Raw genomic sequence first — 24,210 nt, forward strand, 5'->3', positions numbered from 1 at the left:
TGGCTGCTCACTAGATACGTTTCAATTCCTGTCCTTTGCTGAGCAGCTGCCCTTTCTGGCCACTGCCCAGTCTGCAAAGCCGCATGAGGGTTTTGCAGAAGCCTGGTCCTAAGGGCAAGTGGCCACGAAGAACCCTTTAACTTCCCAGGAGGATTTAGGGAGGAAAGAGCCCTTCAACGCTGGTGCCAGTCCAACCACAGCAAATCCATTACAAATGCTGGGATGCTGCGGTGAGTCAGGTTGGATCAACTGGAGGCCAGGTGACTTGAGCCTGCCCTGCCCCTTTGTGCCTGGCATTGTACAAGGAATCTCGGTTGTTTGTACCTCACTCACATTTTGGCCCCCTCAGCACTTCTGCAAGGGCTTTCTCCAGGGGGTCCCGTGGCGATGAGCACAGGGACAGCCTCAGGTGAGGGTTTGACTTTGCTGCCGTTACCTTTACAAGCACCAACCACCCCCCTTTGCCCTTGGCTGGCACGGAGGTTTCCATGTGAGCTGTTTGGATGCTCCGTGATGCCAGTGCTGGCTCCTGGGGGCCTGTCCCACTGGCCCCAGCGGGCCGGCACCGTTGTGTCTGGAACCCTTCAGAACAATGGGGTGGCATGTAGCTCGCTGCAAAACCCACCCCTGGGCTTCACCCCAGAGCTGAGTGTAACAGGAAAAACCCGGCCAAGGCGGCACACTGACGGCAGCCTGATTGATCCTGTGTTGACTTAAAAAAATCCAGAAACCTCTCAACACGTGTGACCCATGACAGTGCTGGAAGACGCTGGGTGGGGGGCTGATACCAACGGGCACTGAGGGTGCCAGGCGAGGCAGCGTGGGGTGGCATTCAAACAGGCTGTGGGGCTGGGCTGGGCAGTAGCCAGGAAAGCTCCCTGGAGTGCAGGGAGGGGGGGTGGTCACAGAGGGTGTCAGTCCAACCACCCTGCTCTGAGTCTCAAGTTGGGGGGGAGGGGGGCGGGGATGGAGGAAAAAAGTTCAGAAGAAGAAGAAAAAGCAACTGTGGTTGAAACGCTGAGCTGGAAGGGAGGATGGAGGATGCCCCCCGGTTGCTTTCTATTCCCGCAGCGGGCGGACAGACAGATGGATGGATGGATGGATGGATGCCCTTCCTGGGGGGCGTCCCCCTCTCTCCTCCTCTCCCCTCCCCTCCCGCCGGGCCGGGCGGTGGCTCCGCTCCCCCCGCGGGGCAGCCGCTCCCCGCCCCCGCCCCCGCCGCCGCATTTAACGGGGAGCGCGGCGGCCGCCACCGGCCCGTCCGTCCGTCCGTCCGTCCGTCCGTCCCGCCATGGCGCACCCGCCGCTGCCGCTGCTGCTGGCGCTGGCCTTGGGCCTCGCCGCCGCCGCCAAGTCCCCGTACCAGCAGGTCCTGCAGCACAGCCGGCTGCGCGGCCGGCAGCACGGGTAAGCGGGGGGGGGGGGGGGGGGGGGGGAGCGGAGGGGAAAGCGGGGGGACACACGGACAGACACCCCGTTTTTCTCCTCCGTTTGCACAAATCCCCGCGGGGAGCAGCGGCCCTGCAGCAGATCCAGCCATCGGTTCGGGGGAACGCCAGCTGGCTGCTTTCTCCTTCGGATAACTTTTTCATTCATCCTCGAATAACTTTTTTTTCTTTCTTTGAAAAACTTCCTTTCTTTCAGGATGCTTAATACTGCAGATGTCGGTTTAGACCCCTTAATGTTGTTTTGTTTTGTTTTGGTTTTTTTTTTTTTTTAATCAGTCTATCCCCGTTAAGGAAAAAGGGGGGGCAAAAAAATATCCCCAGATTTTGAATGGTTAAACATTTTGTGGAGGGAATGAATTTATAGAAAAAGAAAGAAAATTGGTTCAATGGCAGAGGAGTGTCTCTGTGGAGTAAGCAACAACTTACTCCTTGATTGGAACCCCCAGTAAGTCTTGAAAGCTTTCTTGACAAAAATAATCACTTGTTTACTCGTAAATCTTCCAAGATAAGGAATATCCAACAAAGTGGATATACACTTCTTTTGCTGGATAGGACAATATGTTATGGACTGAGAAGTTTGAGTCTTCACTGATAAGCAGAAAACTAACCCAATGCTAACAGTTGTTCCCCCTGTTTTTAAAATGTACTGGGAATTAGGAAGGGTGAAGGGATGGCAGACCTTTCAGCTGGCTTCCGTCTCTCAGGATCATGACAGTGATTGAACTGCAGCTTCCATTTAAATGGGTTGCTGATGGCAGGGTCATGAAATGCTTTTAAAAAAACACCAACACTTAAATATTGCAATTTGATACATTGTCTGGCAGGGGTCCAAGCCAGTATTTATGAAAAGAAGTATGGTGTTTATATGTCTAATCAGGTACAGAATCCAACAGGCAAATTCTGAGCTGATGTCTATTTGTAAAATCTCAATAATGAAAGAATTACAGAGATTTACGCTGTGTTTGTAAAATACAGTGAATCTCATTCTTTATCTCTACGTGATCTGAAACTAAGTAAATATCCAGTTTTGCTGATAGCCCTGAGGCAGGAGTTTTCTCAGATTCAGTAAGTTAGTGCAGTCCTGGTGCAAATCAGCGCACTCCTCTGCAGAGAGAAGCTGGTTATTCCCTGTACAATCAGTAGAGGCACAGGGTAAGATGTGATTGCGGTCCAGGCTGGTGCCTGAGATCTTTGGAAGATGCAAGGAATTAGTATGCCAGGGTTTCCAGGTGAAGTGAAGTTCTGCTGAGATAAACCCAGTGTAGCTGACCGCAGCACTTTGCTCACTAGTCCCTTTTGGATGGAGAGAGCAATTTAGACCTAGCTAATTTTTAAACGTCAACTACACTTTGAACATTGATTAATGACGTGCCAATGAGATAGAGCAACACAAAACCAGCCAAAAGGTCTTGGATGTGAGGCGTGTCATTTTCTTTGCAGGAGGGAGTTCAGGAGGGATGTGCAACTGGGATTGCCACCCCTTCTGCTGGGAGCATCCCCACACACCATCAATGCCCCTGTTATGCTGAGAGCAAGCTGGGTGGCAGAGCTTGGCTCTGCAGCAAAACTTGTACATCTTAACTAACTTTTTTTTTTTTTTTTTTTTTTTTAAAAGTGAATCAGCTCAAGTCTGGGAGAGGAGCTGGGAAGTATATAAGGAACATTAACATTTGCAGATGAAAACCTCAGGGTGCTCTGCCCAAACCCACCTGGCTTTGTGGGCGCTATGTGGTGCTGGGGAGCTCCGTGGACATTGTCACAGCAGGTAGCTGGGGCCGTTCCGTAAATCCTGCTCCTCTCTGCCCCTTCCCAAAGGGCAGCCCCTGTCCCAGCAGCTCCCAGCTGCTGCCTGCCAAGTGCACGGCTTCAGCTGAAGGGGAACAATAGGCAGTTTTATCCTTGAGTCAGCACGGCTGGCTGGGAACGGCATGGCAGAGGTGATGAACTCCAACGAGGAGAGGGGAGAGTGTTGACAAATTCATTTTAAGCCAGACTGGGCAAAGGACCAGAACATGCACCGCGGGGAGCTGCTACTACAGCCCGCCTGTGGGAATCACTGATAACACAGCCCGGTGGAGGGGGGATATTTTTCCACACTGAGGAATAACTGGGAAGAAGTTTTCCCTGATAAGTCAGGGAGGGAGCAGCAGCCCTGTGGAGCTGCAGTCCCGGGCAGGGAGGAGGGAGCAAAGCAGCACCAGGCTCGATGCTGTCCTGAAGGCACAAGGGTTTTTTTGGCAGGCTGCTCCCAGGGATACGGGGGAAATGATCAAACAAGTCCTTCAGTAGCCAGGCTTGTCAAGACGAATATTAGAGGGATTGTCCACTGCCGTCAGCCAGACGCTGAAATCGAGGCAAGGTTTGGAATTTCGATGTAATTGGAACCATATTTCGGCGCGGCGGGGCCGGGGTAGCCGAGGTGGGCTGAGTCAGAGAGCACAGACGTCTCTCTAAGTGATGATTTGGCATGGAAATTACTGAGCCTGGGCCAGTTTGCACCAGCTGAAAGTTTGGCTTTGTGACTTCTAACTTTTTTTCAGTAGATTCTTTCTCCTTGTCCCTTGCCTTATATATAGAAAGGGAATTAAATGCTTTCATACAGAAACAAACTACCGTTACTGGGTATGGCAGTAACGAGGGAAACTGTGAGCTTAATTCCCCCAGGTCCCACGGGCCCTCACTTTCCCCTGGGGCAGGACGAAGGTGCCAGAACCACGCAGGGTCGGATCCTGCCTCTGCAGGGCCCTGAGGCTGCCACATCAACAAAGGCTCATTGATGGCAAGCCAAGCTCCTGCCGAGCCTGGCGCTGGAGTTGGCCAATATATAGGAGACCCTCACGTTAATTCATGCTAATGATGGGCAGGCTGGCCTGTTTTGGAGAGAGATGAATTTGGGGTGCTGGTGAAAAGCAAGACGGTGGTTGGTCTGCAAACCCTGCATTTGTTAATTTTGGTAGGCAAGCGGGCAGCATCTCGGTCAAACCCAGTGTGAAACAGGCCGCTGTCTGTTTTCCTAAACAGATCAACAAGACCTTTACAGCAGCATCTCTAAGCCCCATGCAGAGTTTCATTTGTGCAAATGAAAACTCTGTCCTGGACGGTGCAAGGCACATCTGATGGGCTGAAGTGATGATTTATGTATTTTGCTTGATTATTTGTTTTCCCTCCATCTGCCTGGCAGCCAATACTCTGCATACTTTTGGTGCCACTGCCACAACTGGGGCATGGGGTTGGTGTTGGGAATCCAGTCTCAGCAGGGCTGAGCGTCCTCAGCTTGCTTGGGCATTTGCTACACCTCTGGCTCAAGCCCAGAGGCAGTTGGTGGCCTTGCAACCCAGGTCCATAAATCATATGTCATGCACTGACTGTGCGTTACCCACATCTGTGGCTGGGGCTGCTGGCCACAAACCACAGAGACGGTGAGCCAGGCTGAGCGGGGAAATGCTGTGCTGGCCAAACCAGCAGCAAGTAAACTCCCAACTCCTGTTTGACCATGTCTTTGCTCGCAGTGACACAACTTCTTAGAAAGCTGAAAGGCTGCAGTCAGCTCTCAGTGGGGTTAGTCAAATGTGTAATGCCAACCGTCTGCTTTTCTGGTTGAGGAGCTCTCGGTGCCTTATGGGATGATATAGCCACTCTGAATCTGTGCTGTTGTACCTGGTGTGTTGAAACTGGAGTGGGCAGTGCCACTGCTCATTTTCCCCATCAGCAGCTCATCACCCATGTCCAGAATTGGCTGTCTATCATACAGCAAAAATACCCCTTCTGGTTTTGCTATAAGTCAGTCCATAGCCTGATAAATGCCTGTCCTTCTTTATGTCATAGACAACAAAATTATGGGGCTTTTTGGAAGGATTTGAATTATTGTATAACTTCATCAGGTTTTAGCTGGGATGCCAAATTGTAAGTAGCTGTTCACCATGAGAATACTGACCAAAGTATTATTTTTAACTTAATTTCTTTATATTTTGGTGAGAGTTGGAACATGGAAAAAAGTCAAGATTTTGCACCCAGTGAAGAAAAAGATAATCTGGCAGTGTAGAGAGAGATCTCTTTCACTGCTTCCTCCACTTCATGATGGTCATTATACACTCAGATTGAGCAAGTGGACTTGCAGCTCTCAAACTTGCCTCCCCTGCAACCCCAGCAAGGCTTTTCGGGTGCTGTCGGGTGGGGTCTGGCTCCATGTTGGGGGTCAGCACCTAAAGGAGGAGGCTCATGGGACCCTCTTGTGCTTTGTCGTTACCTGTAGCCCCAACGTGTGCGCGGTGCAGAAACTGATCGGCACGAACAGGAAATATTTCACCAACTGCAAGCAGTGGTACCAGAGGAAGATCTGTGGGAAGTCAACGTAAGTACCCGAGTGCTGGCCAGGGTCTCCCCAAAAACCCCAATGCGGTGGTGGGTGCTGGGTGGGAGAAGCAGACGGTGTGACAGATGTGGGATGTCAGAGCCCACGGTGCTGGCTTAACGTGTGTACGTATTAAGAATTGTTTTAACCTTTTACTCCCTAAGAAATATTTGTGTTTTTCTCAAATGGGAAACATGATCCTAAAACACTCAGATGTTAAGAAGGGAAAGAACCATGTAAATACAAAACCTGATGGTTTATTCTAATTGCATTTCTATATATACTAACAGAGCTCTCAGTGCTGTAATGAAGTGTGTACCAGATGTTTTCTAGTACTTAGCTGTGTCTCTCTACATACTAGGCTCAATGCTGCCTAGCAATAAAAAAAGAAAAAAAAAAAAAAAAAAAAAAAAAAAAAGAAAGAAAAGTCTGAATCCAGAGCTGATGGATATTGGAGAGAATGTGAAATTCATCTACACATGTTTGCTTTGGAAGGGAAAACAGAAATAAGGGGAAAGAAGTGTCAGTTTTAGCCAACAGAGTCTCTGATGACTCCACCAGGAAGGTTAATTAGACTTGCAGGCCAATTCCATGTTTCAAATTGCAAACAATAATATTCAAGTAGCTGTTGCATAAAGTATCTGTGTAAGCAGCCTCGAGACATTCTTTTGAAAGATGTAGTCAGCAGATAATTAAGGATATGCATGCCTGACAATCTGCCAGGATGCAGATCAGGAGCGGGGAATCTTTTTCCTTGGCGTAGGCCAAACTGGGCTTTCAGACACATTTGCTGGCCCACACTTCAGCACGCACCACCACATTACCCAATATCAGTGTAAAGGTGCTGGCCGTGGGGAGCAGAGCTGTGAGCCAGGTCCAGCCCTGGATCTGCAAGTTCAAGAAGAACAAACAGCAGAAAATCATCTCCTGTGTTTCTGTTACGGTCTAGTGTAAATTGTAATTAGATCTATAGGAACATGGTGTTCTTTACTTCAGATTAAATAAACTCTGTTTCTGTAGTCAACAGCAGACTGTGAGATCTTGAACTGTGGTAAGCCATATTGCTTTTATTTTGGTTGCCTTTGTCGGTTTAGCTGTGGTGACTGGCTGTCGGGATTTGTTGCATGTGTCTGGTGTTGGTGTGGTAAGGAGGGAGGCAAAACAGGAGTCATCACTGTGCATGGCTGCTGGCCTTTCATCGTGCTACCCATGGATTTGTCTGAAGGAGGAAAATTCCGTAGTTCAGGAGGATGTATTGCAGGATGTACCATATAGTGAGCATGTAGAGCAGTTTCCCTTATGTCCAATTGTCTTTACAGGAAAAAAAAAAATTAAAAAAGGAGAGGCAATATTGTAAAAACAAACAACGCGTGCCCCCTCATCCCCACCCCACCCCCCCAGCAATTCTACGAACCACCAAATCTGGGAAGACTTAATTTGGGTGAGTAGAGTTCAGGCTTTAATCTTGGCCGAATGTTTTTTTTGATGTAAAATAGGCAAGAAAATGACATGGCAGTATGGTATCATCATTGCCTCTTCCGATAACAAAGTAGCTTAGTAGGTCTCCAAAGAAAACATGACTCAGCTGTGGATGTGGGATAGCTTTGCTGTTACAGTCACTGCAAGGCAAAGCAATCCAGCCACAGATGTCTTCAGCTCTGAAGCAAATAAGAAACTAACCTCAAGTAACCCAAGTGTACAGCTGTATTTGGCAGAGATAAACTCATCTGCATATCTCCAGAAAGAGGTGAAACAACTGGCATCTGGCAGCATTTCATGATTTCTTTTGAGGAGATGGGGTGATCTCTTCTAACCTCATTTTCTCTGCTTTTACCCAAGTGTCTAATCCAATGATGCATTGCTGAGAGAAAAGCATACACAGCACTAACCTGCCTGTTAACCTATGAGATAATGTTCCCATTATACATGGAATTTGTTCGCTATTCTTTGCTTTGTATCATCTCTACAATGGGTGTCATTGTCTTCTTCTCTCTTCCTAGTCATTTTTGAGCCTGGGCCCTACTTTTCCCTTTAGCAGTGCTTGCACAGAACAAAAGACACGTGCCTTGACTCACATTTTCCAGAGGACTCTGGGACAGCTCTGATTACAAACGTTTGCTGGTGATGGCTCCCACTGGACGTGGTGTTCCTGGCATATGGAAGCAATCAGGAGTCACTAGGGCCATAAAGGACATGATGCATTAAGTTGTGGCAATCATATTCTTAAACCACTGTCAGGGCCCTGATGCTGTGCTGTGCTCAGTGCATCAGCGCCCAGGAGAGAACGTGGGCACAGTTAATGGTGCTCAACATGAACCCTTGAAACTGGCCTGTTGCGTGGGACTAAGGTGGTCCATGAGAGGTTTTGAAAATAGCAGATGACTTTAAATCCTAGAAAGAGTCAGGATTTGGCATGTTCATCAGCATAGCTGGGTGGATCCAGCCTTTGCTTGGGAGGCAGAAGTCCTCTCCTGAAGCTGTGTTCTTGGTCCTCTTATTGGCAGGGGGAATCAGTCCATCAGCCCGGGGGGACAGTGGAGGTGGATAAGCATGGTCAGTTGTCTCCTCCTCCTAAAAGGTTTTTCCCACCTGTGAGAAGAGCAGTCCTGGGATAGGAGATGCTTCACCCATTTTACCACCTTCACATTTGACCTGGCTGTTATCCTTAAAGGGTCAGTGGTGCCACAAATTGGATGTGTTGCAGGTGCAGATAGCTGGCTCTGGGAAGATAGTTTTGACTGCCTTGATTTCTTTCCTTTTCCTGCTCTAAACATTGCTTCAAACAGGTGGGAGGGAGGGAGGTCAGTGAGAGACCAGGTACTGCAGAGAAACAAAGCTCAGCTCCTACAGCACTGACTCAGAGCAGAGACATTCAGCCCAAAGTGAGGAAGGCAGAAAAGTTGCCACAAGCCTGTAGCATAACTTCACTCCTTCTTGGACGATCACACCCTGCATTGGGAGACACAGCACGACTGGAGCAGCAAGGAAAGCCAGCTCAAACAACGTGGATGTGCTTCATCTCTAGTTGTGTCTCCAGGTGTGTCACCCTTCGGTCGCTGCTCCAGGCTCACGGCTGAGAGCGTTCACGGGCACCCTGGGGTGCAGCAGGCCCCGTGCCGAGTTCCTCCATAGCTCTTACCAGAAACAAATAGGTTATGGCTGTAAGGCAGAGGCTCGGTGGAGGGTCTTTGCAGGTTTGGTTCCTGAGCAGCACCTCCTGGTCCAGTGGGATAGAGTGCTCTACTGGGGCGGGATGTCCACGATGGAAATTTCAGCTCATGCATCAGAAGACAACTCTTACCTCTTTATCTGCTTTTTTTACTTTGTTTTTCTTCTCTTTGCTGAAGTATTGGCTCAGGCACTTAGGGATAAATTAGATAGAGGATTTATGTACGTTTTTTATCATTGCATTACTTGCCGATGAAGTGAGATAAGACAGTTGGCAAGAAGTCTGACACCGCTTTGATTTTAACGAGCACTGAAACAAGATTGTTTTGGTAATTAGGTAATTTTCCACTGTTGGTTATTCCAAAGCCAAAGAAATAGTTTATTTAGAGTGTATTCTCATAGTTATGCCTGTGTTTTTTATATTTTTCTACCTCCCTTATGCACTGGACTCATTCTTCTGGAATTGGGGTTGCAATTCAATGCGTCCCCACACACTTTTTTGTCTTGAGAATGAAAATACAACTTATGTAAATTTGGGTTTTAATTATTTTATGAGGAATAACTAGTGGCAACAAGTTTCCCCTTAATATGTTCCTTTTTTTTTTTTTTTTTTCCTTTTAAATTAATTTTCCTTTCCTTGTCTGATGTACTTTCTTCAGTTCAGGAAAAAAAAATTACTCTCTGGCACTTATTTTACAAAAACAAAACATATGGGTTTTATTACAGGAAATTATTACAAATAGATCTTTATTCACTAATGTATGCCTAAGCTTATTTTTATTACCTTGAAAAATGCACTTAAAATTTAATTTCAGATCCTAAGAATGCAACAGCAGTGAAACAATGACTAGTAAAAGCCAGGGAGCTTGCTTCTTCCATCAGACACCGATAGACATTTTAGAAATACAGTGTTTCAAGACCAGAGACTGAAAAACTATAGATTTGGCTTGAAATTACTCAATGAGGAGGTCAGGAAGCTGTGGTCAGAGGCGTTGCAGGGTGGATGACAAATACTCTTTGTAGGCCAGCATTGATTGTTTAACCTACGTTGCTGGCACCCGCTGTGTCCCGGTGTCGTGATCTGTAGCCACTGAGCAGACACCAGGAACGGGGATGGACTTGGTAACTCCAGAGGCCTTTGTGCAGACCCTGCCACGCGGTGCGGTGGTGGGAGGTGTTCATTGTTTCCTCCCGTGAGCTGTTTGGCCCTGGCCGTGTAAGAGAAATACTTCTCCCCGGGCAGCAGACTGGTCCCAACCCAACTGGAGGAGGACATGTCAAAGGAGCAGCCTTCCTCCCATATGGATGTGTAGAGTTCCGTAGCATTGAGATGCAGGGTCCTGCAAGCCACAGCAGAGATGCTCCTCCCCAAGGGCTGGAGGTGGCTGTGGGACCAGTTGGGGAGGATGCCCTGTGCCCAGCCCCGAGCAACCCCTTGAGCAGTTCCCACGTGCCTTTGTGTGGGCCGGGTGGGCTTGTGCTTCCACCAAATCCACCAAATATGGGAGGGCAGATGGCTGAAGCTGAAGCTGTTTTTTACAATCCTCATCTCTCTAGCTGCTCCTTGTAGGTGCAAACACTTGGCTGAGCACATCTGTGTTCACCTGGCCCTTTGCAGAAGTTTTCTGATACTGAACTCAAAATGCTGGCATGCAACATGCATACTCGGTGAGGCTGGTGGGTCACCCTCCGTGGGCAAGTGAGACGTGGGGCTTGAAGGAGCTGGCCCTATTACTGGTGTCGGTGCTTCTTGCCATTAGCTCCCCTTGTGGGGTGGTGCTGGAGATGCCCACAGACCCTCTGGCACAGTCCCTCCATCCCTTCCCAGTGCTCTCCCATCCTGGCAGGCGCCGGGCTGCTGGGGCAGCCTCGAGCCGGTGAGCTCTGTGTGCTGCAGGCTGTGTGCATCAGCATCCTGCCTCTTCGTCACAGCTCATTAATCTCCGATCGATCTATAAATAAGCCTTTTAGAGCCTACGTCAGCACTCAGGAATTATTTATGCTAAACTCTGGAATGATTTCTCTTTAATCAGCTCTTCGTCTTTGATTACAGGTCTGAACCAAGGGAACTGTCTAGACTGGATTTAGTTTCTAGGGTGAAAAAAAGAAAAATTGGAGGTAGGGGAGGGAAGTGTGAGGGGGAGAAAGTGTGTGTTTCTAATGAACACGAGACGGGGGGGCTGGGGAGAGTGGAGCAGCAGGGTGTTAAGATCTCCAGTAGTCAAAGGAAGGGATTGCTTTAGGCAAACTCTTTCCCACATGGAATATATAATGTCTAGACAATCAGTCTGGGTTTGCTTTGTAATTCTCTTAGGAAACCATGACACAGAATTTATTTGCTTCTGTCACAGAAAAGCAGGTATTTGTTTCACTTACTGGCTCTTAATTACCCTGAAGAATTCCCTCTTAATCCCCAGGCATTTCCACTGTTTGTTAACAGTGTTAAAATGATGACAAATATCTGAAGCTTGAGGATTTTCCTTTCTCTTTGAGTGAATGTGCTGAGGCTCAGCAATATAGCATCCTACTTGTCTCAAATCCAACTGGGAGCACAGAGGAAATGCTTGTCTTTGGGAGGAACACCTAGTCCCTCGCTGTCTTAGCCCATTGGTCAGATGGCCTTGCTCCTGTCACACCAAGCGTAAGAGCAATAGGTGAAAGAATTCCCTGTGAAAAATAAATAGGCAACTTCTGGATTGATTTTTTTTTTTTTTTCCCCCCCTGTTAATATCAAAACGTACTCCCTTGAATGGCCAGCTTTGAGAATCACGTGAATTTTTTTTCCCACTGAGCTGCAGATGATGGACACAGCATTCAGAGAGCTCCTGCTTATTTAGGGTCTGCAAATCTGCAGGGCGGCCTTGAGTCCCCAGGATGGGGGCTTTGGCCCCTTTGGTTTTACTGAGGGATAGTGCCTAATCAGAGCAGCAGTTTGTTGCCAGCCAGAAGGAAATGCTGCACTGGGGGTGCTCACATGGACATACTGGTGTTAGCAAAGATGGGTGTGCTGCGGTACTGCCTGGGGTGCTCATGGGTGCATGTGCCACCACTGCTGAAGTTTGTCCTTGCAGGGCTTACCCCAAGCCCTTCTGCCAGTGCATCCAACACCAGAGATGCTCCTTCCCCTCCAGGTCTGTCTTGTGGATTTTTCCATGAGTAAGCAAATAATTTCTGGTGGTGGACAGGAATGGGATGAAATGAAGGGGACATGCTTGGCTGGTTTGGTAAAGCATCCGTGCCAGAGTTGCAGCATGTTGCCCAGTGATCACACGTGACAGCAGCAGTTAACAGGGGTGATCCTCAAATCCTGCAGGAAATGTGCCCAAACGCACCAGCACTTAATGTGTCTTGCCTACGTTATCGGTCAGGACCGCGGCATCGGTTTCCATCCGCTGTTTGTACAAAGCCTCCTGGATAGTGTGGTTTCAGAAAGAAACTGGCTGCTTTTGTTTGGTGGAAAAGTTGGCAACGTGCAGCCCTGAAGGAGATAAAAATTGTGGTTTGTCTTTTGTTCAAGTCTATATTTCTAATGAAGAATCTGCTTAGAAACATCACCAAATATGGATGGACACAGAACTATAGCAAATAGAGAAAAAGCAGTGAGACGCCATCAGTTAATCTGCCGTATCCATCTCTTATTCCAGAGTAATCAGTTATGAGTGCTGTCCTGGATATGAAAAAGTTCCTGGAGAAAAAGGCTGCCCAGCTGGTAAAAATATGTTTGACATTTTTTAAGCTTCTTAAAATTATACAGCTGCCTAGTAAAGGGAGATGTTAGAAAATTACTCAAAGTAGATTTGATTTTTGCAATTTGTGCACAATATTGCCATGAACAAGTCAAAAACGGACTCAGCAGAGCACCAGCTGAGTGCCAGATCTGCTCCAAAGCATGCAAAATGTTCCAGACAACTTAAAACCTTGGATATAATTAAACTTAATCAAGCATGGGAGGGCCATAGGGAACTACTTATTCCAACAAGTAATATAGCTGTATTGGAAATGGAATAAAAAAGAATGATAGAGTTGCAGACAGCTCTGCCAATCTCTGTTCATTTTTATTTTGGCAAGCATAAGGTTAGCAAAATTGCATTTAAGAGAAAATACAGTTCAGCCACTGGTGGGGGTTGGGTGGGAATTAACTGGGATTATTGAAGAAAGGCATATTCTGCTTTTGTTTTCTGAATGCTTCCTTCCACAACAAAAGTTTGATGCCGCCCAGTTAACCACGTGGGCTGATGTGGATGGGTCACTGGAGACCCAGATGAGCAGTGAGCTGCCAGCTTCAAGCACCTGAGTACAGACAAGGATTGGGTAAAAGCAATGGATATATTTGCTTGCCTCAAGTCATATCCATATAAATACAGAGTAACTCCATCTAAACCTGCAGAGATGCAGTAGGTCCTGGATTACACTGCTGCAATTCAGGCTGGAGCTGTCAGGCTATGTTTATTTATTATCTAATTAATGAACAGATACGAGTTCCCTGACATGCTTCATTTCTCCAAGCATTCTCACCATCAGCTCTCCTTTAATTCAGTGCAGTGTGGGAAGGATGAATGATGTGTTGGGAACATAACCTTCTCTTCTTTCAGCGCTGCCGCTTTCAAACATCTATGAAACCCTGGGAGTTGTTGGATCTGCCACCACGCAGCTCTATTCTGACCGGTCCAACCTAAGGCCAGAAATCGAAGGACCTGGAAGTTTTACAATTTTTGCCCCAAGTAATGAGGCCTGGGCATCCTTGCCTGCTGTAAGATATAATTCCTCTTCTTTCTTCTCTTCCTCTGGCTTTCTCTAGTGGAGATCCAGCTCTGCAGGGGTCTGGATCCAACCCTATCTAGTAGGACAGACACAGTCCTGATGTGGGAAGGACTATGAATTTCTAAGTTGGGATCACTGTACTGGTCCATCAGCTCCAGAGCTTTGTTTCTGAAAGACCCAACACTAGAGGGATGTGGATGCTCTCCAGTGGGTGGATGTAAAAATCACCTCACTCAGGTTTCCCTGCTTCTTACCATTAGAGATTGAAATAAGACCTGCAGCAAGAGACTTACCATCTCTTTTGGGTTTTCTTGTTGACCCTTACTTGACCGCTCTGGTTGTTCCTAATAATTTGCACAAGTAGCCAGTCCCAACTGAAGCCTCTGTAAACCTGCAGCCTTTCTGCATCACTGTGTTCCTATGCTCAATTACATATACATCTCCTTTACATTGGTTTTGATTTTATCACTCTGTGTCTTGTGGAATTTCCACTCCTGAAATTGTCACCGCTGTCCTGCTGGTGCTCAGATCCTAGTGGAGCATCTCTGTGAACAGGGGAGAGTCCCGATTGTTACAGCCAGTCACATCCCACACTTAAATCACTTGTCCATAAATATGTTAGAACAACTATTGGGGGAGGGAAGAGACATCTTTTTGGCTAGTCCCACTACCAAGCTTTTACCCTAAACCTGCACGAGCAGAGCCCCTTGCAGGGATGCTGCTGCTGGAGAAGGTCTCCTGGTGTATTTGTCCCTGGCCCTGAGTGATGTCTTTTGTTATCTTACTGCTCATTTTGATGCAGTGATCCCACACTGGAGCTTACTGTCATCATCCCTTCATCTCCTAAGGACAGGGGGACCAGAGCTGCTGGCTGCTGTTGTAAGGCAAAAGATAAAGATTTTTGAAAGTCAGAGCTCTTAACTTGCACAGATGGCTTAAGGCTGAATACATCACTTCATACACACACACACACACACCCACACCCACACCCCCACACCCACACCCACACCTTGGAAGTGCCCTGGATGCAGCCAGACCTCCTGGCTCTCTCTAACAACTGCCTTAAATGCACTCAGTACTGAAAAATGAATTTTTCTGATTTTCAGGAAACTCTAGATTCTTTAGTCAGTAATGTCAATATTGAGCTGCTCAACGCCCTTCGGTACCACATGGTGAACAAACGGGTCCTCACGGATGATCTGAAACACGGGACAACACTTAACTCAATGTACCAGGACCTGCCCATCCAGATTCACCACTATCCTAATGGGGTAAGACATCAGTATTAAACCTACCCACAGCAGGCTTGCTTTTCTGCTGCCTTGCACCACCTACACAATCCTTGGACCTCCAGGACTCTGTAATTCTTAGGTTGACAACTATTGGATTAGGATACATATTTAGAAGGAGCTTGAAAAGAATATTTACAAGCAGACAGTTTCATCCATGCTGTTGCAGGGAAGTTGCCCACATTTCTGTATAACAGTATGCTTGCCTAAGTATTGGTTCTTGCATATTTTCTTAGTCTTAGTCTGCAGGGTAGACAAAACCAATTATTATTTTCAAAGTTCTTTAAACATTAAATGTTTCAAACATTCTTGATAGAGCATTCTCATTCTTTGTGTGTTTTTTTAGGAAACTGCATTTCTGCTCCTGCTGATTCAATATTATAGCGCTCACTGGGTTTGAAATAGAATAACAGCAGAGGCTGCTTAACCTTCTTGTTTTAGTGCACGTAATGTCCTGTGGCTCTTTCCTTCTGCAGATTGTGACTGTGAACTGTGCCAGGCTGTTGAAAGCTGACCACCATGCCACCAACGGAGTGGTTCATGTCATTGACAAAGTCATCGCCACCACTACAAACAGCATTCAACATATCATTGAGACTGAGGAAAGCCTGGAAACTCTTCGGGTGAGTCCACCCTCAGTGTGCTCTAGGGCTCCTTAAAGACGTTCAGTCATCCTATTCCCAGTGAATTGTCCTGAAGAGCTTGCCAGTGCCTGGGTGCTGTGACTCTAAAGCTGCTTTATGATGAGTACCAATTTTATGATGAGTACCAATTTATTTGCCTTGGTATTTGCTAAGTTAAGGAATAACTTAAAAAGCACAGGAATTTTTCAGTTAGCCAGCTGTGGGTTCTGATCTGAATTATCCACTGGAACTACTGTGACCCTTTCCAGGCATATCAGGGTATTTGAATTAGCTCACAGTCTTGCCAAAAAAGGGCTCTTGTACTCAAATTTCTGGAGCACAAGAGAACCATGGGGCCGGGTCAGATTTATAAGGGGACCAAAGTGCTGAAAGAAGCTATTCAGGTTTTTTTGTAAGTCCTCTGAAATTATAAAAGCCTTAATAAATCTGGCCCTAACTGTGTGCCTGGACAAAGTTGCTGACCTTTGTATTCTGGCTGAATGTGTTTTACCCTCTCTCCTCATTTCTCTGAAGGCTGCTGTGGCTGCTTCTGACCTCAACAGCTTGCTGGAAAGTGAAGGCCAGTACACGCTCTTGGCTCCAACCAACGAAGCTTTTGAGAAGATCCCACGAGAAACACTGAACAGGATCCTTGGAGACCCAGAAGCCCTGAGGGGTAAGTGCTTGTTTACTGAGCCCATTGAGAGACTGAAGAGTATTTTTCAGTTCTTCTACATTCCTTCTCAAGGACATCTGAACAGCTCCTTGATATACTCTGACAACAGCTTCAGTAAACAGATTTGACAGACTCCAGCTTTTTAAACTAGAGAGCCCAGACTTCTTTGGATGTAGATATGGTAGACATGTAGACGTGGCAGAGGGAGTGGTATCCAGATACGGAGGAGGGATCTGAAGCAGTCCCTTTTCTGAGTTTTCCTTTAGCACTCCTATATGTGATGGTGATTTCTACCAGTCCAGCAAGATGCAAGAAAACTAGTGTCTACTCAGCATAACTCCCCCTGACAAATGGGTCAAATAACCACATGAAACCTTTTGAATTTGGCAAAGGTGTATAAAAATTACTCCTTTCAGGTACTTTCACAGGCTGCTGAATTAAAATCAGCACAATTTAAAATGCTTGTGCATCTTTTGGAGTGGAGCCCCATACAGTGTAGTACAGGAGGCCCTTGCCGTTGAACAGGATCCCTAAAAGCTGCAGTAATTTCATAGTTGATTTTTGCAGCTCCCTAAGACACTTGCCTCTTACAGACCTGCTGAACCATCACATCCTGAAGTCAGCCATGTGTGCTGAGGCCATCATTGCTGGCCTGACGATGGAAACTCTGGAAGGAACCACCTTGGACGTGGGCTGCAGTGGGGAAGAGCTGACCCTCAATGGGAAGCCCATCATTGCCAACAAGGATGTCTTGGCGACCAACGGCGTCGTACATTTTGTTAATGAGTTGCTGATCCCAGACTCAGGTATTGGTGCCTGTCTGCATCTTTCTTTCTGTTGCCTTTTGTCTGTTTTAGAAAGGAAATACTGGACTCAGAGGTTGCAGATATTTTGTAGTGATGGGTGGATTGCCTTTAATGCAAGGTTACTATGTGTTGCTTTTCTTTTCAGCTAAGACTCTGCTTGAGTTGGCACAAGAATCTGAAGTTTCCAAGTCTACAGACTTTTTCAGACAAGCTGGTCTCAGTTCTCATCTAACTGGCAGTGAGCGAGTGACCCTCCTTGCTCCAGTGAATGATGTGTTCAAAGGTAAACTGGGGAGTAAAGCCCTTTCTTCCATCAGTTTGGGCCACAGATCTCCTTCAAACAGTCTTCAGACAAATTTCAGTGCACAAGTATGCAAATCCTCTCTCAAATGCCTCAGCTATTGGCATTGGTGACTAGCTTTATAATTAAAAACCGGTGTGGGTAATACTCTGTATTTGGACTTTTTTTTAGTGTCTCAGTGTGTCATTGTACATGAATCACTGGTTCTTTCCATACCTTATGCTGCAGATGGACTCCCTGTTGTCGACAGCAACATGAAAAACTTGCTTCTGAACCACATTGTTAGAGACCGGCTCTCCTCTAAATATCTTTACCATGGACAGAAACTACAGACTCTGGGTGACAAGGAACTGAGAGTTTTTGTGTACCGCAATGTAAGTTCTTGCAGTGTGCAGTGCTCCATCTGGCTGAATGATGCTTGATGTCTGTAATGTTATGGCTATCATGTAAAAAGTGTAACTGAGCACTGTGGAAAGTATTAAAATCTCTGTTTTGAAGCATATGCTAAGAAAGTCTTTTTTTTTTTTTCCTGCAATTTTCTTTGCAGAATCTTTGCATTGAAAATGCCTGTATTGCTGCCCATGACAAGAGAGGAAGGTTTGGGACCCTGTTTAGCATGGACAAAATGTTGACTCCGCCATCTGGCTCAGTGATGGATGTTCTCAAGGCAGATCATCGCTTCAGGTGACCTTTCTGCTCTTCCTAAGTGCTAGTTAGGAGAAGAACTGCCAAAGCAGTTGCTGTTTGTTATGGGTCGTAGTCATGACTATATATATGTTTTTTTTTTTTTTTTTAACTCAAAAAGAGCATCCAAAACCATGGTCTAATCCCTAAATTATAGGGAGAGAGACTTCAAATAGCCCTTCAATGAATTGTGAGCCAAGAGTGTGTGGTCCCCCTTAATACAGTAAGCAGCTGACTCTGAAGCCACCTCTGCCCATCAGAGCCACTGTGGCCAGACCTCTCGTTCTCCTTATTACCATTTGGTTCCCCAAGGAGTCAGCATTCCCAGGCTGCTTTGCCATTTCTCAGCTGTTCTGCTTGGACCTCACAGGCTCATTTCCTACCTAATCAACCTTTTGGTTAATTAATTTGCTGGACCCCAGCAGGATTTTGCAATCGTAACTTCACAGGTTTCTTTTGAACACATCATCCCATTCCTCAAAGACCAACAAAAGTAGTTTATAGCAAAGCATTTTATGTGTGTTTGTTTTGCAGTACACTGGTGGCTGCAATCCAGTCTGCAGGTCTAACGGAGAACTTGAACAGGCCGGGTACCTTCACAGTGTTTGCTCCAACAAATGAAGCTTTCCAAGCCATGCCCCAAGGGGAACTGAACAAACTAATGGGTGAGCATTTAGGTGAACAGCTTCTGTGTGTTATCGGCATGATACAGGGAGGAATGGCTAAGTTTCTCTGCCATATCTCATTCTTTGACCCTGTTTGCTGGAAGCATGGGCTTCCTGCATGTCTGATTTGGATAAACCCTATCCAACAGAAAGCTGAGGATGCACATAGTGGCACTGTGGGCTTGGCTTTATACTTTCCTTGTGCTTGGAAGACATTTTTGTAGTGTGTGCTACAAACTTACTATGACTTTAATTTGGCTGTGCTGGCTGGTGTAAGCAAGATAACTCTAAGGTGTTTCTAGAGCCACTGATGACATCTCTGCCGTTCTCAGGGATGAAAGTGAGAATGTGGCTGTAAACCACATAGGAACAGGGCGCCTAAAGTAAGCTTTGAAAATATAAAACATGGCCCACATTCAGCCTCAAGTGACGCTGTATGAAATTTTAGTAGTAAAGGATGGAGCTGTTGCTCCATCTATGTGTACATGGACAAAGCAGGAAGTCCAGTCTGATCCTGAGAAGACAACAAATATTCCAGTCTAGCACAATATCCTGAAAAGCATAGGCGTGCAGGCTGGGTGTGGAAAAAAGCATGGGAATGTTTAATAACACTCTTCAGGATCAGCATGATCTTTTATTTTGTTCATGCTGAAAACCAGCTGTGGTTGGAAACAATGTCAGGTATTTGAGTGTGAAGTTTTCTCACCATTAAAGCCCAACCAAACATTGACATCATAATTTGGGAAGCATCTGCCCATGGTAGCTGGTTATCCTTTTAAGTGCAGGGATGAAGAACTGGTAATATCAGATTGCGTATCCAGTCTCATGCTTAATATATAAATATTTCAGAGCTGTTTTGCAGCTATTGTAAACGGCTGCAGGAATGAAGCATCCCAGATGCGGATGCTTCAGATGTTCTTCTTTATTTTCACGCAAATATTTAGCTTATTCTCCTGGTGAAGGAGTGAATCATGCTGGTGAGGACATGCAGTGTGAACTGTGGCCATGCCAGAAAAACTGTAATGGAAAATAAGCTCACAGTGTATTCAGATACGAGCACTGAAAAAGAAAGTCCCCCTTGCTGAAGGAGCTGCTCTGGTTTTTAGACGGAGGTCATCTTTTGCACTACCTGTTCCCCATTGCCTATTTCAGGGTTTTGTCAGTGACACTGCATCCGCTAAAAGAGAAGATGGAGGAGGGCTGGAGGGCTGCTGGCCTGTGCTGTGCATGTCACTGCCTCTTCTGGAAAATAGATGGCAAAGGGGAAGCATCTTATCTTCCTAAAATTTGTTTCAAAGCATGGCTAGATAAGTAGAGACTCAGTGGGGTGGGGATCAGGCCAGCAATCGGTGAGCCGTTAGTGACATTTCTCCTGCACTCTTCCCCTTCCTACTCAGGAATCCTGCAGTTTCAGCTGTGAAGATTATTGCCAAGTGACATTGTTGCTGGTGAAAGTATTGACATTTGCAAATAACAGAGTGCTCTGTCTGCTTCCTTATTTCACATAGGTCTTTTTCCACCCCTCCAGACTTCCTTGGGAAGTGAAAGCAGCAACAGAAGTAGGTTCATGCTGTGCACAGTGAGAGAATGAGGGACTGAAAAAACAAGAGATAGGGATTTCATGTATAGGACAGGTTTAGTATGCACCAAGGTGGGACATTGCAAAAGTGTCCTTCTGGACTCACTGGGATCCTGATCTGCCCAGCCAGGAATGGCCTCAATGTCCTAACCAGCTCCAACCAAAGTCCATCTGTCTGGTCTTTTCAATTTTATGTTGTTTCCTTGCACTTTCAGGAACTTATGGTATTTTTCCATGCAATTTCATTCCAGTATGTGAAATATGGGAAGCAAGCACTGATGCTGTTTTGCAAATGTAAATGTTTTCATCCCCCTAGGTAATGCCAAGGAGCTTGCCAACCTCCTCAAGTTCCATGTGGCTGATGAGATCCTGGTGAGCGGTGCAGTCAGTGCCCTTGTGAGGCTGAAGTCCATGCAGGGAGATAAACTGGAAGTCAGCATGGTGAGTCACCTCGGATGGGGTTTCGTGGTCAGCAGGGCTGTGGTCTCTGTTTAGCTGTCCATGCTGAGGACCAAAGTATGTCTGTGCTCATTTGGATGGTGTGGGAACCTCTTCTAAGTGTGCACATAGACCCACCAAATAGTGTTTTCTGGGATGTAGTGGAGAGACTGTTGCCATGTGTTCGGTTCAACGAGCTGGCAGTCGTGAAATGTGGTTTGTTTCAGCTTTCTCCCCAGAAGACCAATTGTAAATGATTTCCAGGAGCTGTTATAAATTTAACCCTGAGTCATGGGGGAAAAAGCATAAATAAATTAAACTAATAGTTTGTTCAGCTAACACGTCTTTTTTAGCGTAACAAAAATGTTCTCTGCATGGGCTCCCTTAACACAGCAGGATTTATTTAGATGTATAATTTCATTTTACAAATTCTGCACTACATTAAGAGGACGTAGGATCCTCTACTGAGGAAAAAAATATATTTCAGAGAATAAATAACCATGACCTACTCTGTACATAAGGAAGAAAAAGCAGGATAAAAAAAGAAAAGGCTAGTGTTTCCAAGGACATTGAGTTGGCCAACTTACGTGCTAGACTCTTCCCATGTCCAGTCCTGGTCTGCCCTCTCCTGAAGCCATCTCCACAGCCATCCCTCCTGGCATGAGCAGCAGCATCCACTGCCACCAGAGAGCTGGTGGATGTCCTCCCCTGCCGTGGAACGGCGTTGCCAGCCAGCATACCAAGAAAGTCCGTGCTCCAAAGCCTGCCAGCCACGCCAGGACAAACTGCTCGGGCTATAATTTGGTTTTATATTCTCCTTAATTGGCAAGAGGAATGAAAATGCCTACAGCCATCCAGTAAATGAATGAATGCAAAGTGAGGGTTTCTTTAATAAAATTGGAAGCCACTGATGACAAAAGTTGCTCACTTTCTACTTTTTAAATTTTTTTCTTGTCCTGAACAGAAAAACAACGTAATACATATCAACAAGGAGCCTGTTGTTGAAAGTGACATCATGGCCACGAATGGTGTGATTTATGCTGTGAACTCTGTCTTACAGCCACAGGGTAGGTCCACTGGTAGAAATATCTAGAGCCACATCATTACAGCAGAGCTGCTTTGGGAGGGAGTGGTGACACATGGCAATTGCTTCAGTTTATTGAGGAGGATTAATCTGTCACGGGATTTTCAACACAAAATAATGGAAGTCAGCAGCCTGTGTGCTTTGAAGAGTATTTCAATGCTATCTATGTCCCACCCTTAGCTTCAAGACCGCAAGAAAGAGGTGATGAGCCTGCAGATCCCGCATTAGAAATCTTCAAACAGGCATCTGCGTTATCCAAGGTAAAAGACAAAAAATCTCTCACTGTTGAACTACTGAAATTACACTTTGGTAATAATGATTGGAAGATAATGTCACATTCAGACTTTGACTTCCAGGGCGTAAGCGTATGTGTTTCATGGAATGACCAATCCTCTCTTCTTACATAATTTAATTATATAAGAAATAATAAATTTTGCAACATGAAGCCTACAGTTTGCAGCATGCTGTGAATTTAACCTTGCCATGGTTCTATATATGTCAGCTTCCAATAATGAAGAGTCATTCATCCATAGTTTTTGGAGACTAGGGGTAAATATAATGACATGTAAACTGTACTTATAGCTGTCAGAGATTTGCTGGATTTATGCAAACCTTATATTTTCTTTCCGTACAGGTTTCTCAGAGAAATCCTCGACTAGGTAAAACAACTTTAGCTTGTTTCTAACTTTCATCATATGTCCCTGCCCCTTAAAGAGAGGCTTATTCTGTTGTCTTGCTGCAAGCAAGATGTAGCATAACCAGAAGGGGAGAGGACAGGGAGATGCTGTGTGTCTCTCCCACCCAACTCAATCTTTTCCTTGCAGCACCCGTCTACTCCCGGTTACTAGCGAGGATGAAGGAGAACTCAGGTGGATTCTGAGCTGCGTCGTGAGCAGCCGCAGTCAGTGCCTCCATCCCATCCTCTCCGGCTGACAGCTAAAGACAAGGACAGAATTGTTTTTAAAAACCAAATATCACCCTTAAATTTATTTTTGTGTCCAATGAAGTGAATAGGAAAAATGAAAAGCCATATATATATGTATATATTTTAAGACCGTTTTTATTTGGTTTTGACCTTAAAGTTCCCATGCTGAGGATAGGGTTTTTTTGTTGTTGTTGCTGTTGTTTGGTTTTGGGTTTTTTTTACAAAGTAGTCACTAATTTGAAATTTTTAACATAGCCAATTTTGGGCTTGATATGTACATACAAGGGCAGGTGCTTATTTCTGCCCTTGTTCAGGAGCTCAGAGAGATGCTTAGTGCCTTGGTGCTGTCTCACTGGGGGAGACCAAAAGGGGCTGAATAAAAGCCCCTTTCCAGGCTTCCAGTGGTACCTACCGGCACTGCAAACTCCAGGCTCCCGAAGCGAGAAGCCAGGTATGATCTCACTGAAAACCCCCTCCAAACCAGTGCCAGAATTGGAAAATTTTGGCCAGGATGACTTGACAGGAATTGTATGTGTTCAGCTTTCTGAGAAAATACATCACTCAGGGCCAACTCTATGGATGGGCGAACAGCAATTGCTTTGGAGGAAGTAAATTTGTTGAAATCATTAATCATTACCCAAGCAATTTTTTTTCCTGGGTTTTTCTTTCTTTCTTTTTTTTTTTTTTTTTTTTTTTTTTAAAAAAAAAACCCAAGCATGTGTTTCCTTCTGCCCCTGTGTTTTAAAAGTCTTACATGGAATTCTGAATTGAAGGCTTTTAACAAAACCCTCTCTATTGACATTGAAGAAACTGCATAATTATAAGCTATGGTTTCAACTGTTCTCTTTTTTTTTAATTGGATTTTGTTTATGCCTATGGGTTTTAACTGTGCTGCATTTTGTTCAAGAGATTGAAATAAGAATTCTCCCTGGCAGAATCCTTCCAGTAAATGATTCATTTTTAATAATGGTTGTTTTTTTAATAAAAATTAAAAATAAAATCAAAAATATAAATATGACAAGTGATGATGATGCCTGTTTGGGTTTTGTTTGTTTTGAATTGCCTGATGGCACAGTTTGACCACCTGAGCACTGAGAAGGAGCCCAGTCAGATTTGGTCGCAGCAGTATTTACAAGACTAATAATTATTAGAGTGGAATGGCAAAGCATTTCTCCCCTCTGATCCTGGCCTGCCATCATTCTTTGCTGGTACTTTCACAGTCGCTGTCACACACGTCAAGGAGCACAGCGCAGCCGTGCACATCCATCCCATGGGATGCTCATCCATCCTCACCGACCCTGCCAACAGCACTGATTCACCCCATCAGGGCTTTATATTCACTCCCTAGCCAGTTATTACCTTGGTGAAATCCAGGATTACAAGGCAAAAAAAAGAGAAAGTGTATCAAGTGC

At 45.7% G+C, this 24,210-nt stretch overlaps 1 protein-coding gene across 1 annotated transcript; it reads left to right on the forward strand.

Annotated features, from left to right (window-relative positions):
* The first annotated feature begins 1,270 nt into the window (after positions 1-1,270).
* TGFBI (transforming growth factor beta induced) lies at positions 1,271-23,805 on the forward strand. Its single transcript, XM_042790446.1, has 17 exons — positions 1,271-1,407; positions 5,701-5,799; positions 12,612-12,676; positions 13,560-13,717; positions 14,835-14,999; positions 15,494-15,640; positions 16,175-16,316; positions 16,910-17,122; positions 17,268-17,405; positions 17,652-17,797; positions 17,971-18,107; positions 18,642-18,772; positions 20,668-20,792; positions 21,754-21,856; positions 22,054-22,133; positions 22,508-22,532; positions 22,698-23,805. The coding sequence occupies exons 1-17, from the start codon at positions 1,292-1,294 to the stop codon at positions 22,751-22,753; spliced, it is 2,046 nt and encodes a 681-aa protein (XP_042646380.1). The 5' UTR covers positions 1,271-1,291; the 3' UTR covers positions 22,754-23,805.
* Positions 23,806-24,210: the final 405 nt, after the last annotated feature.

Source organism: Tyto alba, unplaced genomic scaffold, assembly GCF_018691265.1.
Source record: "Tyto alba isolate M040663 unplaced genomic scaffold, T.alba_DEE_v4.0 Super-Scaffold_17, whole genome shotgun sequence".
Lineage (NCBI taxonomy): Eukaryota > Metazoa > Chordata > Aves > Strigiformes > Tytonidae > Tyto > Tyto alba.